Source organism: Mixophyes fleayi, chromosome 2 (genome assembly GCF_038048845.1).
Source record: "Mixophyes fleayi isolate aMixFle1 chromosome 2, aMixFle1.hap1, whole genome shotgun sequence".
Taxonomy (NCBI): domain Eukaryota; kingdom Metazoa; phylum Chordata; class Amphibia; order Anura; family Limnodynastidae; genus Mixophyes; species Mixophyes fleayi.
This window is the reverse complement of record NC_134403.1, coordinates 337045873-337065975: the sequence shown is the minus strand read 5'-3', so window position 1 is coordinate 337065975 and position 20103 is coordinate 337045873. Positions and strand designations below refer to the sequence as shown.

The 20103-nt window shown below is 39.4% G+C and overlaps 1 protein-coding gene across 2 annotated transcripts in view; it reads right to left on the bottom strand.

Annotated features, from left to right (window-relative positions):
- Positions 1-20103, bottom strand: part of CMSS1 (cms1 ribosomal small subunit homolog) — a 236656-nt gene that overhangs the window by 3503 nt on the left and 213050 nt on the right. For both annotated transcript variants that reach the window (XM_075197014.1, XM_075197013.1), the window contains exons 2-8: positions 17309-17403; positions 13953-14024; positions 12585-12714; positions 10608-10667; positions 10423-10525; positions 4808-4868; positions 3317-3404 (exon numbers count right to left, since the gene is read on the bottom strand). In XM_075197014.1, coding sequence (XP_075053115.1) covers positions 3317-3404; positions 4808-4868; positions 10423-10525; positions 10608-10667; positions 12585-12714; positions 13953-14024; positions 17309-17403 — 609 coding nt within the window. The remainder of the gene's footprint in view (positions 1-3316; positions 3405-4807; positions 4869-10422; positions 10526-10607; positions 10668-12584; positions 12715-13952; positions 14025-17308; positions 17404-20103) is intronic.

Sequence of the window (20103 nt, the reverse complement as noted above, 5' to 3'; positions counted from 1 at the left end):
GGCATTCTGTGTCTCATCCTAAAACCTCCTGTTCCGTATGACATCTCCCTGACTGTTCCACCTCTATTCTCTCTGCAGACTCAGGTTTACATTGTAATAGCACACTACCAGAAGTATGAGGGACATGTATACATTTATAGCCTAATACAGGCCTGAAATTACATTTGAGTCCCTTAGGCCACATTTTCTGTACTGCCTCCTACCAGCAACTCTGCAAAGTTCCAAACCCCATTGTGTTCCATCTGTATGATATAGTCGCCAATGCTTAAGTGACTACAATGTGTAAATAATAAATTATTCATACACAAATAAAAAAACAATAAAAACAAACATGTACAAAGTGAGCAGATTGCCGCCCTAGGCACTGGCTACACAAATCTGGTTTTAGGCTTGCTTAAAAAATGTGCGATAAATGCGGATGATATTCACAAAAAAAAATGAAAACATTCTCACACTTGTAGGACATTCAATAATAAATACAGCACATAAAGAGTAATGGATATATCTGTATAGTGTTTTCACATGCAATATCGGCCTACAAGAAGCAGGCAGAGTTCCTGTAATACTAGCACTAGTAAGCTTGTAATGCTGCATTCAGCGTTTATATATTGTATCACTTCTCATGGGACAGGAACTTGGTTAAACTATTTGCTATGTGTAGCAAATAAATATGGCTTGCTGGAATCATACTATATATAACGTATGATTTGATAGAAAAGAAAATATATTCAGTTTACTTTGATAGGAACAAGTTGTGTATTGAACAATCATGAAATAATGTTACTTGACAGTGATGTTATACCTGTGCCTACTTATAACTGGTACTCAGACTAAGCACTTTATTATAATGAGCTTCTTGTGCACTAAACCTTAACTCACTTTCACAGCTGTAGGCATAAGGTACAACAATGGTAAGAAATCTTTAACTGAACACAATACATTTTTATTATTATTGATTTACACTTTTCTAGATATAGCTCTACTGCCATCTACAGTATAAGTCATAATTTGTTTCTACTTTGTTACTCTTACTCAATAATGTACTGACTCGGGGGCTAGGGTTGGGCGTATATAAATTAACCAAGTTGCACACAGGCGTCAGAAGAAATTCTGCATACGACTTGCTGCATAGTGTATTATGATCTTCTCTACCAACTGGGTATAATAAAGATATTACAATTTTGGAAGTCTCAGTGCCAAGCCTTCATGTCTACCCAGAAAATCTCCCTCAGTGCCAATCCCTGACACCTGGTATCTCAAAAGAACTGTTCCACAACGTTGATTTTGGGGGACAGACCTACAAATTTAAAAGAAAATCTTAATTTTTGCTGGTACAATCTGAATTAACTTTATTGGTAGATTATTATCTATTATGCATTTATACAAAAAGGTATTTTTATTTTATGGCTAATATTATACTAATACAAATCAGTATGCAGATATGGTTAGGGGATAAGAAGGGCACCATTTCAGCTGTGGCTAGCACCATCTACACCTCTGTGCTGGCTACCCAGAAATGTCAATTCTGATTTTTGCATTGAATTCATCCCCTTCCCCAATGAATTGTAAGTTCTCATACTACACTTTATATTTATGTTGTCATTATATGGTCTACCTTTTATGCCTGTTATATGTATTCTGTGTTCCCACTAATCAGGGCTGTAGAACAATATGGCACCTTCCAAATGAACAACAAAAATAATCCTAATTGAATTAACATAATGTCAAAATAGTTTATTTTAAGAAAAGCAAGTTCTTAAAAAATCACTAACCTAAAAGAAAATTAATTTCAGTAGAGCAAACAAGTTATATTCATGTACTTCACACATACTGAGGTCACGTTACACCAAATCTTCCAGTATGACAGGAACCTCACATTACTACTCTGTGCTGTTGGGGGACCCTGCTCCTTTCACTATCAAACTCTACGTTTATGGATTCCTATCTGCTTCCATTCCCCTCATCACATCAGTTTTAATAGTTCTTTTATATAAATAAATCTGTATTTTAGGTATAGGTATAAGATATATTATAAGAAATGCTTGGAGGTTTTCCTAATTATAGCTGTAAGTTTGATAACACCCTAACCAGCCTGTCCCTCGTTTCTCACAAAATGTGTATTAAAGCATGTACTTTTTATAGCCCTTGCTTTGGTTCCCCAGCTCAGCAGAGTACAACTGCAGTGTCTAATTACATTTGGATAAGGGGACATTGTAGCTCATTGTAAATATGTATCTGTTTATTGTATAATGTTGATGCGCGGCAGTGAGCTTGTTATTCATTGTCTTTAAAGTGTGGGTTATGGGTAGGGATCAGATTGCAAGATACTGGTGAGGGGGAAGGCTAATTAGTATCCATTGTTCTCACAAGACTACTCCAGACGTTTGGTCTACAGTCTGGCAAGGGAGATTTTGTGAAGTACAGCTCATCTCCACTCCCCTCTCCAACCCCCTAGTCCAGGACTCACCAATGTTTGACAGGGAGAGACCCGGGGGTTTGCCCAGGGAGGGTAAAACACTGTGGAAATTTGAAACAATATAGAATAAACACAGCGCTGAGAGTAGCATTCATTCACAGCTGCGATTGTTGCATTCACTTGTTGTGTTCTAGATTCTTAGTCTATCAGCGATAGAATTTGTTTTTTTACTGTGGAAATTTGACCCAAATTATATGGAGACACTCCAGGGGGAGAGGTGATGTTCATTGTGGGAATTGATGGCTGGAAGCTGCAGGGTGGCTGGGGGCTCTACCAGTGAAATACAGCGGCAGATCCATGGGTCGTCATGTCTGAACAGCCAGGTGACTAACTCCTTAAGCTAGTTGGGTAAGGGGCAGATGATGTAGTAAACTTGCCTGGCATTTATGCCCTGTGTACAATATTTCTAGTGTTGTTTTTATTACAATAAATGTACTATTGTACTTTCTAACTGCATTTGCCTGAGTGACTAATAAAAACCTTAGAAGTTAATGGATAGGCTTCCCTGGCCTAGGAAGGCACCCGTGGGTGGCCAACCAGAGTGAAGTGGGTAGAATTGGGCCAGAAAACCTGGTATCTTCACAGGAGCACTATGTCTAAGATATACTAAATGACCCCTGTCTTTCCTCACACTGTCCTTAGCATATCTTGTCTCATGTTTGTTGAGCAGCGCTCCTCACAGTGACTGTAGGAGAAAACCTCCAACATGCCTGAGTGTATGAAAGTCACTAACCAAAAGCAACTAATTATTCTTTCTTTCTGGATTTTGGAACTTTCTGGATAAAAGGATTCCGGAAAAGAGATTCCATACTTATAATGTAATAATAGCGAGTTTCTTACCTTGTTTAATAAGAGCTTTAATCCTCCCCGGCGTTCCTACTCCCACATGAATTATATTTTTTTCCAGCCTTTCTATTTGTTCTTTAATCTGTGATAAAGTGTAAAAACAGATATTTAAATTTAAAATACTGCTATACTGGTTTTCTGAAATCCTTTACAGGGCACATGTACATAAGCAGTAACTTATTTTCTCCTCTCGCTAATGGCCCATTGTAGTAAAGAGAGCTAATAAACTGGTTTCCTGTCTTTGCTGTCATCTCATAGACGTCCATGGTATTCTGCTTATTTGCAGTGCACATAATGTGGACGAGTGAAAGACTCGCTGGGTTATTGAAATTGGAACTTTCTGGGTACCAGGTTTCCGGGAAGAGATTCCTTATTGTAGCTAAATATGACTGAGGTGTGTTGGGTTACCACAAAAATCTGTTATTACAAATAACCCTCAATTAATATGATTATATAGCATGATAAATATATACAGTCACACAGGCATGAGAGCTCATCCATGTGTCCAAATCCCTCACAATCTGAATAACTTATGATTTCTAATTAAACTCCTTATGTTTAGTCCACCCAAGGCAGACTGCTATATTGACTTTATTCTAATTTGTTGTTCTATAGGAACTCTCTTAAGAGTAAGGGCTGAGAGGCTGTGTATACTGCATCCGCTCTATATAGTCTGCAGATTCCAGTGATGCAATGTATCCCGCTGTGGCTAGTGCATATATTTTAGTGATACAATGTATCCCGCTGTGGTTAGTGTATATATTTTAGTGATACAATGTATCCCGCTATAGCTAGTGTATATATTTTAGTGATACAATGTATCCCGCTGTAGCTAGTGTATATATTTTAGTGATACAATGTATCCCGCTGTGGCTAGTGTATATATTTTAGTGATACAATGTATCCCGCTGGGGCTAGTGTATATATTTTAGTGATACAATGTATCCCACTGGGGCTAGTGTATATATTTTAGTGATACAATGTATCCCGCTGTGGCTAGTGTATATATTTTAGTGATACAATGTATCCTACTGGGGCTAGTGTATATATTTTAGTGATACAATGTATCCCGCTGGGGCTAGTGTATATATTTTAGTGATACAATGTATCCCGCTGGGGCTAGTGTACTTACATCCATAGAATTCACACAGTGTTGCACACAGAATTTAGTGTGATTTTTTTAATTTAGAAAATTGATTTGACTGTGATTCGCTAATATATTTGATATATATTTTATTATACATGTATGCTCATTACACCAAATTATTAAAACGGATAGAGGAAAACTCTATGTAACAGATCCAGTACTCCTACAATATCAGCTCACCTACATGGTACACGGGGGGCAGACCAAACACCAAGCTGACCCAGGCAAATCTCTCACTGTTATTGCTGTACAGTCACCACCACCCTACCCTTCCTCCTACCTATAAGAGTTATTGCTCAGTGTATTTTAGAACAAAGCCAACTGTAGAGTGGAAATACCTTAATGTGCTTAGCAAATAATTTCATTATCTTGGTTTCACCTTTGAATGCAATTAACAGTCTGTAAGAATGTGGGGAAGAAGACAATGATTAATGCAAACATATCAAGATGATAAAATGTATACACATGGCTCCGCAAATGGACAAGGGGGCATGCAAAGTACAATTACAACATTTATTAAGACATATTCATTGCTATTTGTATTGTGAGATGTGTTTATTGAACGGGATTCGTTTTTTCTGTGTGTTTATTAAGTGTTTTTTTTTTTTTTTTTTTTTTTTCCTTCTCTCTGTTAGATCTAGTGGGTGTGGTTTAATTGCATAGTTGATACAGCTGGTTAGTGCAAGCTCTATTTAACAGGAGGTAGCAAGCGATTTCATTGAGCTTGTGATTTCACTGCTTTTTTGATTTCAAGTGCTGTTTTTGTTTAAAGTGTGGAGTTGGTTCCATTAAGGAGTTGAATCCAGGAAGGGGTTTAAACTGGTAAGTGGCTAGGAAAGGCTAGTACTAAAGTTCACTGTAGGCTATAAGAAGTTAGGTTAGCCATAATAAGATGAGTAGTAGCAGGCTTGATGATCTCACTCAATGCATATCTTGTCATATGTATGCACACTTGGAGCAAGTGTTCCAAGGTTTATACCTCTGTGAGAAATGTGAGCAATTGGTCTCTTTGGAAGCCCAGGTAACTGATCTAAAGCAGACCATTGCAACATTGAGAGACATTGCCAACCTGGAGCAGAGTTTACAGCTCACCGTTGATGCGTTAGCTGAGCAGGGTGGAGCAGAGACAGAGGAGGATGCACAGGTAGGCAGCTGGGTAACAGTTACTAGGGGTAGCAGAGGGAGGAAGAGGCAGGCCAGTTCTGAGCTAGGCAATCCCAGCAGATTTGCCAGATTGGATGAAGATACTGTGGAAGGCAGTTCAGAATTGGTAGAGTTGGATGACACTGCTTCCTCTAGCAACCAGGGGAATGGTCTCTCCAGCACAGAGGGGACCAAAGTTACTCAGGGACCCAGGCAGATTGTGGTGGTAGGGGATTCAATTATTAGGAAGGTAGATAGGGCAATCTGTTACCGGGACCGTGCATGCCGAACAGTGTGTTGTCTCCCGGGTGCTCGGGCTCGGCATATTGCGGATCGGGTGGACAGATTGTTGGGAGGGGCTGGGAATGACCCAGCGGTTTTGGTGCATGTTGGCACCAATGACCGAGTTAGAGGAAGAAGGGGTGTCCTAAAGAATGATTTCAGGGACATAGGTCGCAAACTTAAGGCAAGGACATCCAAGGTAGTATTTTCGGAAATACTACCTGTGCCACGCGCTAGTCCAGGGAGGCAGCGGGAGATTAGGGAGGTTAATGCGTGGCTAAAAGATTGGTGTAGGAAGGAGGGTTTTGGATTCTTAGAGCACTGGGCTGATTTCTCGGTCAGTTGCCATCTTTATTGTCGTGATGGATTGCACCTGAATGAGGAGGGGGCTGCAGTGCTAGGGGAGAGGATGGTTAGAAGGTTGGAGGAGATTTTAAACTAGGCTCCGGGGGGGAGGGGCAAGCAAGTATTTATGGGATAGACATTGAGAGTAGTAAGGAGGAATTTAACAAGAGTAAAGGGGGTGGAGAGGGGGGAAAGGGAAGCATAGCCGATAAGGAGCGGCCCTTTTTAAAGCAAAAAGAAATACCTAAGGGAGCCAATAGACTTAAGTGTATGCTTGCAAATGCAAGAAGCCTGACAGGTAAAATGGGGGAGTTAGAACTAGTAGCAATGAATGAGCAGTATGATATTATAGGTATTACTGAGACCTGGTGGGATGATACACATGACTGGGCAGTCAACTTGGAAGGCTATTCTCTCTTCAGGAGGGATAGGGTAAATAAAAGGGGAGGAGGAGTATGTCTTTATATTAAGCCAGAATTAAAACCAAGTATTCAGGAAGTTATATATGAGAATATTGGTGATAATATAGAGGCATTGTGGGTGGAAATATCCAGCGGAGGAAAAAGTTCAGAGAAGTTTCTGATAGGGATATGCTATAAACCGCCAGATATTAGTACGATTGAGGAAGCCCAACTTCTACAGCAAATTGAAAAGGCTACACAACTAGGTCAAATTTTAATTATGGGGGATTTTAATTATCCGGACATTGATTGGAGTACTGAGACCTGCGGTACAGCTAGGGGAAATAGGTTTCTGAGCACGCTAAAAGACCATTACATGTCCCAATTAGTTGAGGAACCAACTAGGAACCGGACTATACTGGACCTAGTAATAACAAACAATGTAGACGTAATATCAAATATTCAAGTAAAGGAGCACTTGGGAAACAGTGATCATAATATGGTCTCATTTGAAATTAGTTTCCAGAAACAACAGTATAAGGGATCAACTAGGACTTTAAACTTTAAAAAGGCAAATTTTAATATGCTAAAGGAGTCTATAAAGAGCATAGACTGGGACAAAGCCTTTGAAGGAAAAAATACGGAAGAAATGTGGGCTGTCTTTAAAATGTTGTTGGAAACATACACGTATAAGTTCATTCCTATGGGAAATAAATGTAAAATAATTAAGTCTAAACCAATGTGGCTAAATAAAAAGGTAAGAGAAGAAATGCAAAGGAAGAAGCATGCATTTAAATTGTTTAAGTCTGAAGGGTCAGAGGAGTCCTTCCATAGGTACAAGGAATGTAATAAAACATGCAAAAAGGAAATTAGATTGGCTAAATTAGAAAATGAAAGGCACGTTGCAAAAGAAAGTAAGACAAACCCCAAAAAGTTTTTTAAGTATATAAATGGCAAAAGGATTAAAAAAGATAATATAGGACCACTAAGAAGTGAGATGGGTGAATTGATAAATGATACTAAGGAAAAAGCAGAGATATTAAACACGTTCTTTTCTTCAGTATTTACCAGAGAGGAACAAATGGCAGTAGTAATACATAAAAATGGAAATGAAACCATGTCATTAATTAATACTTGGTTGTCAGAGGAAGAAGTCCAAAGGCGACTGAAGAATATTAAGATAAATAAAGCTCCAGGTCCAGATGGCATACACCCAAGGGTCCTTATGGAATTAAACTCGGAAATAGCTAGACCGCTATTCTTAATTTTCAGAGATTCAATCTCATCAGGCTCAGTACCAAGGGATTGGCGAATAGCAGATGTGGTGCCGTTGTTTAAAAAGGGGACGAGATCACAACCAGAGAATTATAGACCTGTAAGCCTGACATCAATAGTGGGGAAACTACTGGAAGGTATTTTAAGGGACAGTATTCAGGATTACTTGGTACGCAATAAAATTATTAGTGGGAATCAACATGGATTTGTGAGGGATAGGTCATGTCAAACTAATCTAATTAGTTTCTACGAGGAAGTTAGTGGGAACTTAGACCAGGGCAGGACAGTAGATGTGGTCTACTTAGATTTTGCAAAGGCCTTTGATACAGTGCCACACAAGAGGTTGGTTTACAAAATAAGGGAACTGGGTCTAGGAATCAAAATTTGTACTTGGATCGAAAACTGGTTAGAGAATAGGGAACAGAGAGTTGTGATAAATGGAACATTTTCTAATTGGTCAAAGGTCTTAAGTGGAGTTCCTCAAGGTTCCGTGCTGGGACCACTCCTTTTTAATATATTTATTAATGACCTTGGTGATGGTTTAGAGAGTAAAGTTTCTATTTTTGCAGATGACACTAAACTCTGTAAGGTAATAAAATCAGAGCAAGATGTAGCTTCTCTACAGAGGGACTTAAATAAACTGGAGGATTGGGCGGCTAAATGGAATATGAGGTTTAACACAGATAAATGTAAGGTTATGCATTCAGGGATCAAAAACAAGAACGCAATCTATAAATTAAATGGAATTAATTTGGGAGAATCTATAATGGAAAAGGATTTGGGAGTGCTCGTAGACAGTAGACTTAGCAATAGTGCTCAATGTCAAGCAGCAGCTGCAAGGGCAAACAAAGTATTGGCATGCATAAAAAGGGGCATAGATGCAAGGGAAGACAGTGTAATTTTGCCACTGTATAAATCATTGGTAAGACCTCATCTTGAATATGCAGTACAGTTCTGGGCACCACTCTATAAAAAAGATAATTTGGAACTAGAAAGGGTTCAGAGAAGGGCGACAAAATTGATAAAGGGTATGGAGTCATTAAGTTATGAGGAAAGGTTAGCCAGTTTACTTTAGAAAAGAGGCGTCTAAGGGGAGATATGATTACTATGTACAAATACATTAGGGGTCAATACAGAGAGCTTTCATGGGAACTTTTTACCCCAAGGACCATACACAGGACACGTGGTCATCCCCTAAGGTTAGAGGAGAGGAAATTTCACAACCTGCAAAGGAAGGGGTTCTTTACAGTAAGGGCAGTCAAGATATGGAATTCATTGCCAGGGAAGGTTGTGATGGCAGATTCAATAGATATGTTTAAGAAAGGGTTAGACAAATTTTTAGCGGAAAGGTGTATCCAGGGATACGACCATTAATTTAAAATAAAGGATAGTAGTGGATATAGGGTAAAAATTGGATTGCAATATTGAGTCTGGGGGGATTTTCAAAATTGAAACAGATGGGCGGTTGCCTACTCCGGATTAATTTCAAATATAAGTGCAGGATCGCAGGAGATCCAAAATAGGTTGAACTTGATGGACTGGTGTCTTTTTTCAACCTCATCAACTATGTTACACTGGCACAGAGCTGCCCACGGGAGTCACATCAGCAGAGATACTGGAGTCTAACACAGAATATACATCAGTGTCAAATATCTACAAGACAGATGCAACACTGACTGCTTTTTCATTTCTGCAAATAGGAGCAAAATTGTAAAACCATTTATCTTAAGACAAGTGTATAACCTGCCCTTCTGGAGTATACTGCAATGATACAGAGCACTGAACCACATGAAATATGGAATGAACTGCAATATAGGTAGTATGAATTCCATGTGTCATCAAATAAGACCTCATCTAGATTATAACCACACAAGTATGTACAGAATATTTCACCTTTATTAAATCATTATAATTCATACTTGCCAACTCTCCTGGAAAGTCCGGGAGACTCCCGAAATTCAGGGTCGGTCTCCCGGACTCCCGGGAGAGCTGGCATTTCTACTCGTGGGGGTGGGGCCAAAATGACGCGATTCGAGGAACCCCACCTCTTCCCGTCCTCTAGCCACGCCCCTCTCCCGGACATCTCCTACTGAAAGTAGGCAAGTATGTTGTAATTACGCAGAGATAATTAAGTAGTATTCAAGGAAACACAATGGATTAAAAATCATAACATCCCACATATGTTGTGAATAAACCTTGTATAAAAGTAATCTAAATATATAAAATGAAAATATAGGGAACTGACATCAAACAGGGAAATACTAACATTATCCAGTAAAAAAGGCAATTCCCATATCTTATTCAAAGCATAATGATAAACACCAAACAAGGGCACCCCAAAAACCAAGGCCCCTAAATTCTCATATTACGTTATTATTATGACTGCCCATCATTTTGCTTTCTATTATGATGCAGTTGTGCAGATGCAATGTACAGTATTACTGCTGTATTCCAGAGCTGACAGCATGGGTGAGAAGGGTATTTTACCTTATATAATATACACTTACTTAATGAGTTCTAGGGTGCGGTGAGCAGAGCTGCAGACAACTAAGAGAAGGACAGATTTCTTTTCTTTGTGATTTTTAGATAGTTTTGACCATTTGGGGCAGACTGAAATGGAAAAGTTATTATTTTATACATAGTTTAAGTTGATGCACTTTGTACTAGAGATGGACTGATTTAACATACTTACTTTCCTTCAAGTAGGAAGACACAGTATGGCTGAGGTCATTTGGTTTTACAAAACAAGTATCTAGAAAAAAAAGCAAATTCATAATCATCAATTAAAAACATTAAATACAGCTGAAAATCATGTTCAAATATACACTAGCTAATAATCTATAGCTGATAAAATGAAATAAATCGAAGTACACAAAGCTTATACTGACAAGTATAATGAAAATATTATTTTTTATAATAAATAGGATGGATGGGCAGTGAAACTCAACTAGTGGTGCCAGTCTCGTCTTACATTAAAGTAAACATCTTTATTGATTGGCAAGTAAATCTTAAAAGAGCATTGTGCTCAGTGGTGGTCAGTGGGTGTAACACTGGAGCTTTGGGGTAATATCGTGAGGGCATGTGAGCTGCTGTCAGCCATGGCTAACCTATCACCCAGGACATCATGCCCTCCCTTGTTAGGGAGGCTACAGCATTGTTGCCATTAACCCTTGCTGCCTTTAAGGAACACAAATACAAAGGGGAACGCAGTGTTAAAAGTATACATCTAAAATACACAAGTGAAGTTAATATATGTATAAAGGCCTATAAATAGTGTCTGTATAATCAGTGAGTTCTGATGTCATCACTTCGGGGTTGTATTATAAGGAATAATGCAGCGCCTACTATAACTTACTATGGACATTAGAGGAACCCTTGGATTTCTGTGCATAATAGCCCCTCCCCCCTCCCCCTACCGCATCGTACTTTTATAGTCACAGAACTCATTGAGGAGTATTAACCAAATATTTTACAGAAGGCAGTGCATTATATAAGCTTTAGAAAGCATCAATAAATACTTCAGCAGGTAAGTAGTCACTTTGTATACCTGCAACCGCTTCCAATGGCTAAATAGGGACAAATCTGCACATTTAATGAATTTGTAGATGCACATTGTCCCTTATAGAGTATTACATATTTATTCCTATTACTACTAAGGAAGACTTTACCCCGTATCACCAAACTACTTTCCAATATAATACAATCAGCTGTAATAAAAAACAGAAGTCATTTTCTGCAAATGTAATACCAATTGTTTACTGTACACGTGACATGCCCCTTGTTTTACCACCACAGACAGAGCTGTCAGACAGTGCGGCAGTACAGTGACCCGCTCTGGCTGACACGTAATTCTCCCAGGCTAGTACTGTCTACTTCGATGACTAGCGACAAGTGCCCATGGGCCGATTTCAATAAGATGGCACAGCCAAGCAAACTAGGTCACTGTTAGGCCAAACAAACCCTTTTGTGAATAAATCAACTATCCCCTAAGGAGCGTTGCTAAAACATAAACACATATAGAATAATTATACTTTTATTTTGTTTAAAATAGAAGCAGCATCTTGACGGTATGTAAAATATCATATAACACAGATTATTCCTGGAAATAACCTACACCACTTATAAAGAAAGCATGAGCAGAAGTGTGTGTGTGTCTTATGTTTCTCGCTTCGGTTCACATAAAGTTCAAACAAACAAGAGCACGGCTAGAGAACCCTATACTTATATCCCAACCACACTGAACTCTGCGCGCTTTCCAAAACTCAACGCTTTATGTTTAACTTTTCTGTGGTTTTTAGATATTAAGAATGAAATATAATCCTACAGATGAAATGACTTACTCATAATTTGCCTTAAAGTGTACTCGTCACCTATACAAAGTGGAGGCAGCTATTGTATGGGCTGAACCAATATACATAAGAATATTGACTATCACTTCCCTGATTGGTTGGAGGCAGCCATCTTATAGGCTGAAGTAAGAATGCAACCTATCAGATTGTAGCTCTCATTAAGTAGAATGTACTAAATAAATGATAGCTAGAATCTGATTGGTTGCTATAGGCAACATCTCCAAATTTAATCTGCAGTTTAGTAAATATGCCTCTTACACTTCAATCTTGCCTGAGATGGCACATGAGCATAAGGAAGTAGTGTACGAGATTGGCCGTACCTGGCAGTTTTAGGTCCTCCAATTCAATCACTGAGCGTGTCTTGCCGTAATGTTGCACCACCAGATTCTGCAGGTCTTCGGGCTCCCCCGCTTTTGGTGCAGATGTTGCTAGAACATCAGTTATTGTTTTCTGAAATTAGATAAGTCATTCATAGAACTACATAGTAGTAGAAGCTGTAACTTCAAACATATTCTCTGACAGCAGGATATGTATTCTGTGTCTGCCACCTCTGTGCGGATCTCTGTCAGATTTACAGTCATCAGACCTGGACACCGTTGCGTTGCCACTAGGCCACACCCCAAACTTCTGTATTGTGAGACATTATTATTACAGCTCAATAATACTAATGGAAGAGCTCTGGGGGGAAACAGACCATGGCAGCTCTAGTGAATGCTGAGCTCTGCAAGATGTAGGCAAACTCCTATAATAAGAATGTTTTTATACATTATTCCCAAGATATTTCCATTAGAAATCTATGCATACATATAGTTTTAATACAAAGATGATGCCATGACAGTCATCACTATCAGTCGGCACTTACACCTGCCCTGTAGCTGGTGCAAAACAAAGGCTGGAAAAAAAGAGAAACCCAGCCCTTGAATCGGCCATGTTGGCGCTCCCTCGGCACGCCCTTGCTATACATTGCCTACATTCCTCCACCCCTTCCCTCCCCAATTCCGCCCTTCGATTCATAGGTAGTAAGTGTAATTAGCGTTCGGTCATGAATTGCAAGCAGGGAAGTATATTTATATGTATACATTAAACAATGCAAATAAAATTCAAAAATATACAAATGTTGCACTATATAATGACACTCCTGGGAGTAAATGTATTAACGTTCGAGTTTTGCAAGTCGCCACTATTCGGCGAGTTTGCAGTGGAAATTTAAAGCAGCAATGCTTTTAAAGCCATTGCCGCTTTAAAATTTCACTGCAAACGCGCCAAATAGTGGCGACTTGCAAAACTCGAACGTTAATACATTTACCCCAATGTCTCCTTTACTCTCATTACACAAGTTAAGACCCAGGATTTCAGGAGAAAATGAAAAAGATACAATTAATTAAAGAGATGGCCAAAAAGTGGTAGTAAGCGCCTTTCAAGTGTCTGTATGTAACGTTCCTGATGGACTGCAGACCATCTGCTCAGACCAAAGCGGAAGGGATACATGCGCGGTGCATGCCCCCAGCACTCAAGTCGCAGTATTTGCCAAAAAAGAATGTGCTGCAACCCTGCATTTTTCCTGGTACATAATAGACTCTGTTGCATTCCTTCACTTCTTTTGTGACCTAAAAAAATACTTCCACCATAAATATTACTTTTTACCACTCCGCAGAGTAAGAATAAACATCTCCCCATAATCTGTATACCTTCTTTCTCCTTCTGGTTTTCTTTGCGGTCTCCTCCTGTACTTCTGGTTTATTTAGGATGCATTCCTTACCCTACAGAAAGAAACATTTAGGAAAAAGATATTAATCTTTCAGAGCCATTTAATGTGTTTATCTTCCTTGTGAGCTACACCATAGGCTACACCAAAATATCTTTCTGTTAAATTATAAGGTTATGCTTTCTTAGGGTTATTGTTTTCTTTCTGATTTAAGGTATTGTCCCTCTTACTCCATCCTGCTCTGACCAAACAGAAAATAAAGGTTTCCCCCTCCACCAGACACTGCTGGTCACCTGAATTACCTCCCCTGCTAATGTGTGCATCCTGCTTCAATAGACCTCTATGGACGAACTTCCATAGAAGTCGAATGACGCTCTATAGATTGACTGAGCGCTCCATTTCAGGTAACTAGGGGTGGCCTACACCTCTATTTAGCTGCTGCTTGCGAGCCTCTCACCCTGTTACCTGCCCCAAACATTACCACACAATACTCTGAGATACTTATGTCCATGCCAAAGTGTTTCATGCTTGGACATTCTATATTCATCGTTCTATGCGATTGGACTAACTACAGGGCAAGAAGCCAATCAGCTGGTCCTATAACTGTACAGAAAAGTATAACAGCCCTTGTATATTCTAGTATGTACCATACTGAAGGAGACATTGCCATCCTGGTAAGGTAACAAGAAAAGCTACTTAAATTACAGCTCACAACTTAAAATACCACAACCTGTCTTACATAAGACTGTCTAGTAACACTCATAATATATATGTAGCATTATCCATACATTGACAGAACTTGGGATGTTTGACATGCTCTTTACAGCTATGGAGCTGTGTACACACTTCTCTCACCAGCCATTTTTTGGAAAAAAGGCTAGCAGAGGCCAAATGTAGTGTTCATTAATGGGATTTCTGACAGGAAATATTCATTGATTTCCCCTATGGCAATCTTCTCTTCTGTGGCAGACTAAATAGAAGTGTCAGTTATGTCATGCAAACAGACGGCCACAACTTCTTATAGTGGTGATGCTAATGGACTAAGTATTATCAGCTGGGGTCAATTAGTCAATCAGAAGCTGCTAGTTGGTGCTGCTGATATTCCTCAGCTTCAATACGTATACCTGTACTGGCAAGAGAGACGCCTCCATATCTGCGTATGCATCCACATTTACCTGAACACCCTACACAATCTATTTTGGTTGATCTGCACAATGCCCTGTAACTCATATACCTTAAGTATCATTATATATTCACAGACAACTTTGTCTTCCACTCACTGTGGTGATATCACAGCGCCTTCAGAAAAGCAGCATACTTTGTGTTGGATCAAGTACATGGATTCAGATGCTAGGAGCTGGAGTAGAAATGGACGTTACATCAATCTGGCTTTTCTTTCCATAATCTGCCATATCTGATGATATGTAAGTGGATTTTCTTAATAAACAATAGGAAGCGTGCTGATTTGGCACAGATTCATTATCTGAAATAACTTTTCCATGTATATTTGCAGCTTAGATTGTTACCACAGTTTCCTGTGTCGTTTTCATGTAGGAAAATATGATAGGTTTGGGGCTAGAGGGATGCAGATGGAGGACGAACACCATTACCTCAGCAGTTACATTCCAATGATTTGGGTCAGTCTCAGCCCTGCACATTACTGATGTAAGATATTACCCTCCTGGAAAATGAGCTACTGGAACATGTTTGGGATACAAACCCTGGCTTAGAGCTATTATCAGACTTTGTTTTTATTTTAAATAAAAATAATCAGTCTTGGATTCCATTGTCCATGTACTTGTGTCCAGCAACTTATCCCAGTGGAAATCCTGTGGCTTCATTTAGCTTACTTGGTGGTTTAAGGAATGTAAATGAACCTTTAAGGAAAATCTCTGGTCAGCATTGTGAGAGGATGAGGGAAAGCTTCGTCTTGTACACATGAAATGTAAATCTGCCGCCCGGGGCCCATACCAGCATTGTTATGAAGAAGCACAAAACCACATGTATGTTTTATAATGCAGGTGTGTTTCCAATATGCGATGTGTTCCAGCAGTCACGTCCTCAGCTTACATATCAGCTGACAGAAAAGTTCTTCTTGGTTTTTTTTTATATATGTATTCAGTTGGCAGTCTTACTTGTGAGTGAGGTGTCTGGAAGTAGTGAGTGGACTCCCTCAGGTCCGAATTAGTGCACAATCAGCCGTCATAGCCCTGTACTTTGTGACTGCTCACTTGTAACGAGGAGAGGACATAAAGGGGTATATTTACTAAATGGCGGGTTTGAAAAAGTGGAGATGTTGCCTATAGCAACCAATCAGATTCTAGCTATCATTTATTTAGTGCATTCTACAAAATGAAAGCTAGAATCTGATTGGTTGCTATAGGCAACATCTCCACTTCTTTAAACCCGCCGTTTAGTAAATCTAGCCCAAAGAGTTATTTATTAGTAATGTGTAAGTGTGCACTCACCCATTGTAACCAATCAGCGTCAGGGGGAGATATATCAAAGGGTGAAAAGCCTTATAACAGCCTTTCTCCCTGTGTTACCCTATAAATGAAAGGGTTACTGCCGGCCGTAACACTATCACCAGCGGTAATGCTGCGGGTGGTAAGATGGCCTTTGCATGTGGATGCATATTCAACAAGCATTGCAGTGTTACCTATATCTGTTCTGATATCACCACCTCAGGATGCTGATTAAAGATTCAAAATTATTTTTTGAATATAGCATTTTTAATGTAAACAGGTTTCAAAATATATATATTTTTTTACATTTGTTTGGAATCATTTTTAGTTATTTTGAAACATTTTCTCTTTGTAATCTAAGTGAAACTATAAGCACAAAACTGCGCATTGTGGATCACGCATGCGCACATCTGTAAAGACTGTCCTGGCGATGTTATTCAGTGACCTATGTGTTAACCCTTACCGTTCCGGGCCAGTATTGCCCAGATGCCTCTGCAAGACCTTTGTTTGTTAAATTGTGGCGATAACTGTTCTTGTTTCTTGCAACGATAAAAAAAAAAAGAAAGACACAGCCTTATCGCCACAACTGGGGTTCTAATGATAAAGAGGCCCCTCAGTTTCACTTGACCTTGTTCAAGTTAGACAATGAGAACAAGAGTCTGAGTGGCTGCTATGGGTTTTCATACTGAGGGAAAGGAAAAAACAGGATTAGCAGCTCCTTTATAATCAATTCATATAAATCTTTTTACAAACTTAAATAAGATCATGTTGTTTTTTATCTGACATGATGCAATAATTATCTGTACATTATTGTAGTATCAGTATATGACCTGCTGTGGAAAGCCATTATGTATATACCATATATGTATATTACCTTCTTCTTTTTGGTTTTAGGAGACGGACCCGCAGTCACCTTCTTACTCCTCTTTGTGCTGGGCTCACCATCACTTTCTACATCAGCTACAGGATCTAGATGAAGAAATAAACGCTTGCTGATTATTCTGCTATAGATATGTCACACATAAAGGGGTCAATTTATTATATGGTACTGCTCTTTATGTATCTCTGCAGATCACAGCGATACTTCCCTCCGGCAAAGAACGGCTTTTACGGTTTACCAGCAGCCTAGCTCTGGTGAACAGTCTGTGCAAGCGCAATGGATTTGACCTGCCGGGGGTTCAAATGAAGCCGTTCTGGCTTCACTGGACTTGATAGGAGAAGGTGAGATGTGTTAGCTTGCAGCGAAAAGCAGTAAGAACTACAATAAAATAATGATAAGTAGGTTAACCCATTCATAAATTGACTGAAGACCTGCGATAGCCAATCTCCAAAGAAAACAGATTGTTTTCTTGGACTATTTCGGTTTGTTAAATAGATACCCAAGTTCTACATTTTATACAATCATCCAAGCTGTATTTAAATAGATTGGTTATAAGTGGAGTCCAACTTTCAATAATGGACATCAAATTTCAGCCTCATGACATAACCAATGCCTGTGCCCCACAAGACTTAAATTATATTATAATTATCTTGCTATTTATAAAGCACTAACTCACGCACATTGAGGGGATCATAAGATGACACAAACATATCCCATACATTAGATAGAAGGTAAAGTTGTTTTGTTTGTTTCAGAACTACAGTAATGAAAATGAGGATGGAGAGAATGTCTAGGAACATATTCAATCTTCATTCCATGTCATCTGACCAGCTGCAGAGCCTGGTTCACCTTGAGTGGAGGAGATATAGGATAACGAGTAGGAATGTAGTGCTGATGAATGAGGGAAAGTTGTAACCTTGCAGCTCATGTAAATAACACGGTCACAAGCGTTTCACTTTCTCATGCCTACACATAGCTGCACATGGCAGACTAATTGCTGCACTTCCATTTACACTGCACAGAACATTGATATATTTTAATAGCTACATTCAGGCTGAAATATATAATACATAAAAATGGAAACACACTGTATTTCTAGAAGAAAATGCCTTGTATGTGCAGTACTGTATCATGGGAATTCTCTAGATTTGGAGGAGGCAGAAAGTGGAGATACACTTGAAATAGAGGTAAATGATTGCTATAAAAATGCTAATAATTTCTGGTTATAAACTGGTGATAAAGGTGTATTTTTTATTTTGTTAAAGAACATGGAGTTAAATTACGACCAATTTTAAGACAATGTATCTCCACTTTCGCACAGTAGAACCCACAAGTCCCCCATAGCTAAAGCTGTGTCTTCTACAAGTAGTACTAAGGGCTATTGTGTATCACTGCTCATTGTATACTGCATCAGGCAGTAGTGCAGTGTAAAAAAGAAATAGATGATTTCTTGCCATTCACCGTGAGTTAAAGCCCTACAGTGTAGATTAAGATGACTTGTGATTGGTGGCAATCAGTGGCGTCACTAAGGACGAACACTTCAATGAGTCTCATTTGAAACCTGCAGTGTGATGGTCATGTAGCAAAGCTCAAGCGAGAGGACAGAAATAAAAGCCATCCATTGTATGGGCAGCTTGTAATAAATATAACTAGTCCCTGCCTACATACCAAGGCTCTCCCTGACCCCCGAGTATGACAGGGAATAATGCTAATCACCACCACTGGTATAATGGGGACAGCGCAGTACGTTTGTGCTGTGGTCTCTAACATACCCGATACAATGTGGCATTTAGTCAATATAAACTGCCCTCTACCACATCAGGTCTTTCTGCCCCACCTAGGGTAATGTGGTGCTGGGCTAATACACTAGCTGCCCTCTGATGCTGATGATATAAGGCAGGAGGAATTGTTGTACCACCTCCCTTCAGTACAAAGGGCTTAGACTCAGCCCCCCAGGTACATTGGGTCTGGGCAAAGTTCCTCTTGTACATTGAGAACACTGGGCACAGTCTACCCAGGGATGTGACAATGACACCTTCATATGGTAAGCCTCCCCCCCCACCCCCACAAACCCTAATTAACAAAACATCTTTTAAAAGAACATATTAATTTTAATTATTAGCCCAGCCCTCCAAGCGGTCACATAAGTGGGTGTTCCTACCAGATACATGAAAACAGTATAACGTTACAAGCAATTCACACTGCTGTTTATCATAGTTACAGTACACTAGTACTGACATCACTATACCATTATTGTATATCTAATACTTTGCTGTAAATAAATACACATGATTCTGGGCACTGTGCTGAAGACTTGGTGCACAGTCCCCCGGTGCCAAAGCCTATCAGCAACTGCCACTATACCAGCACTCTGACAAAGCAGCGACTTCCCTGCCCACGAATCATTAGGAAGAACAGATGTCATATCCCACCAACAGTCTTCTCAACATATGGGGGGTCTGTAAAATAAGACCGTGGATAAGCAGTTTGGGGGCATGGGCAATTTTCTTTCTTATAATGTCAGGAGATAACCAGACAGACTTGCTGGACATTGCAGTAACCAGACATAATGCTGGGAAAACAATCGCAACACTCCCACAGGAAAGAATGGAACTCACCATACAAGTCTGAGCTGTGGTATCACATCTATACATTGGATGTATATAACTTCTGGTCATTATGGGGGGACGGGGGTTACACGTATCTATTATAATATAACTGCACTCTTTTCATGGACTACGCTTCAGTTGGCAATAGGGCACTATACCTCTGACGTGATATATGGACAT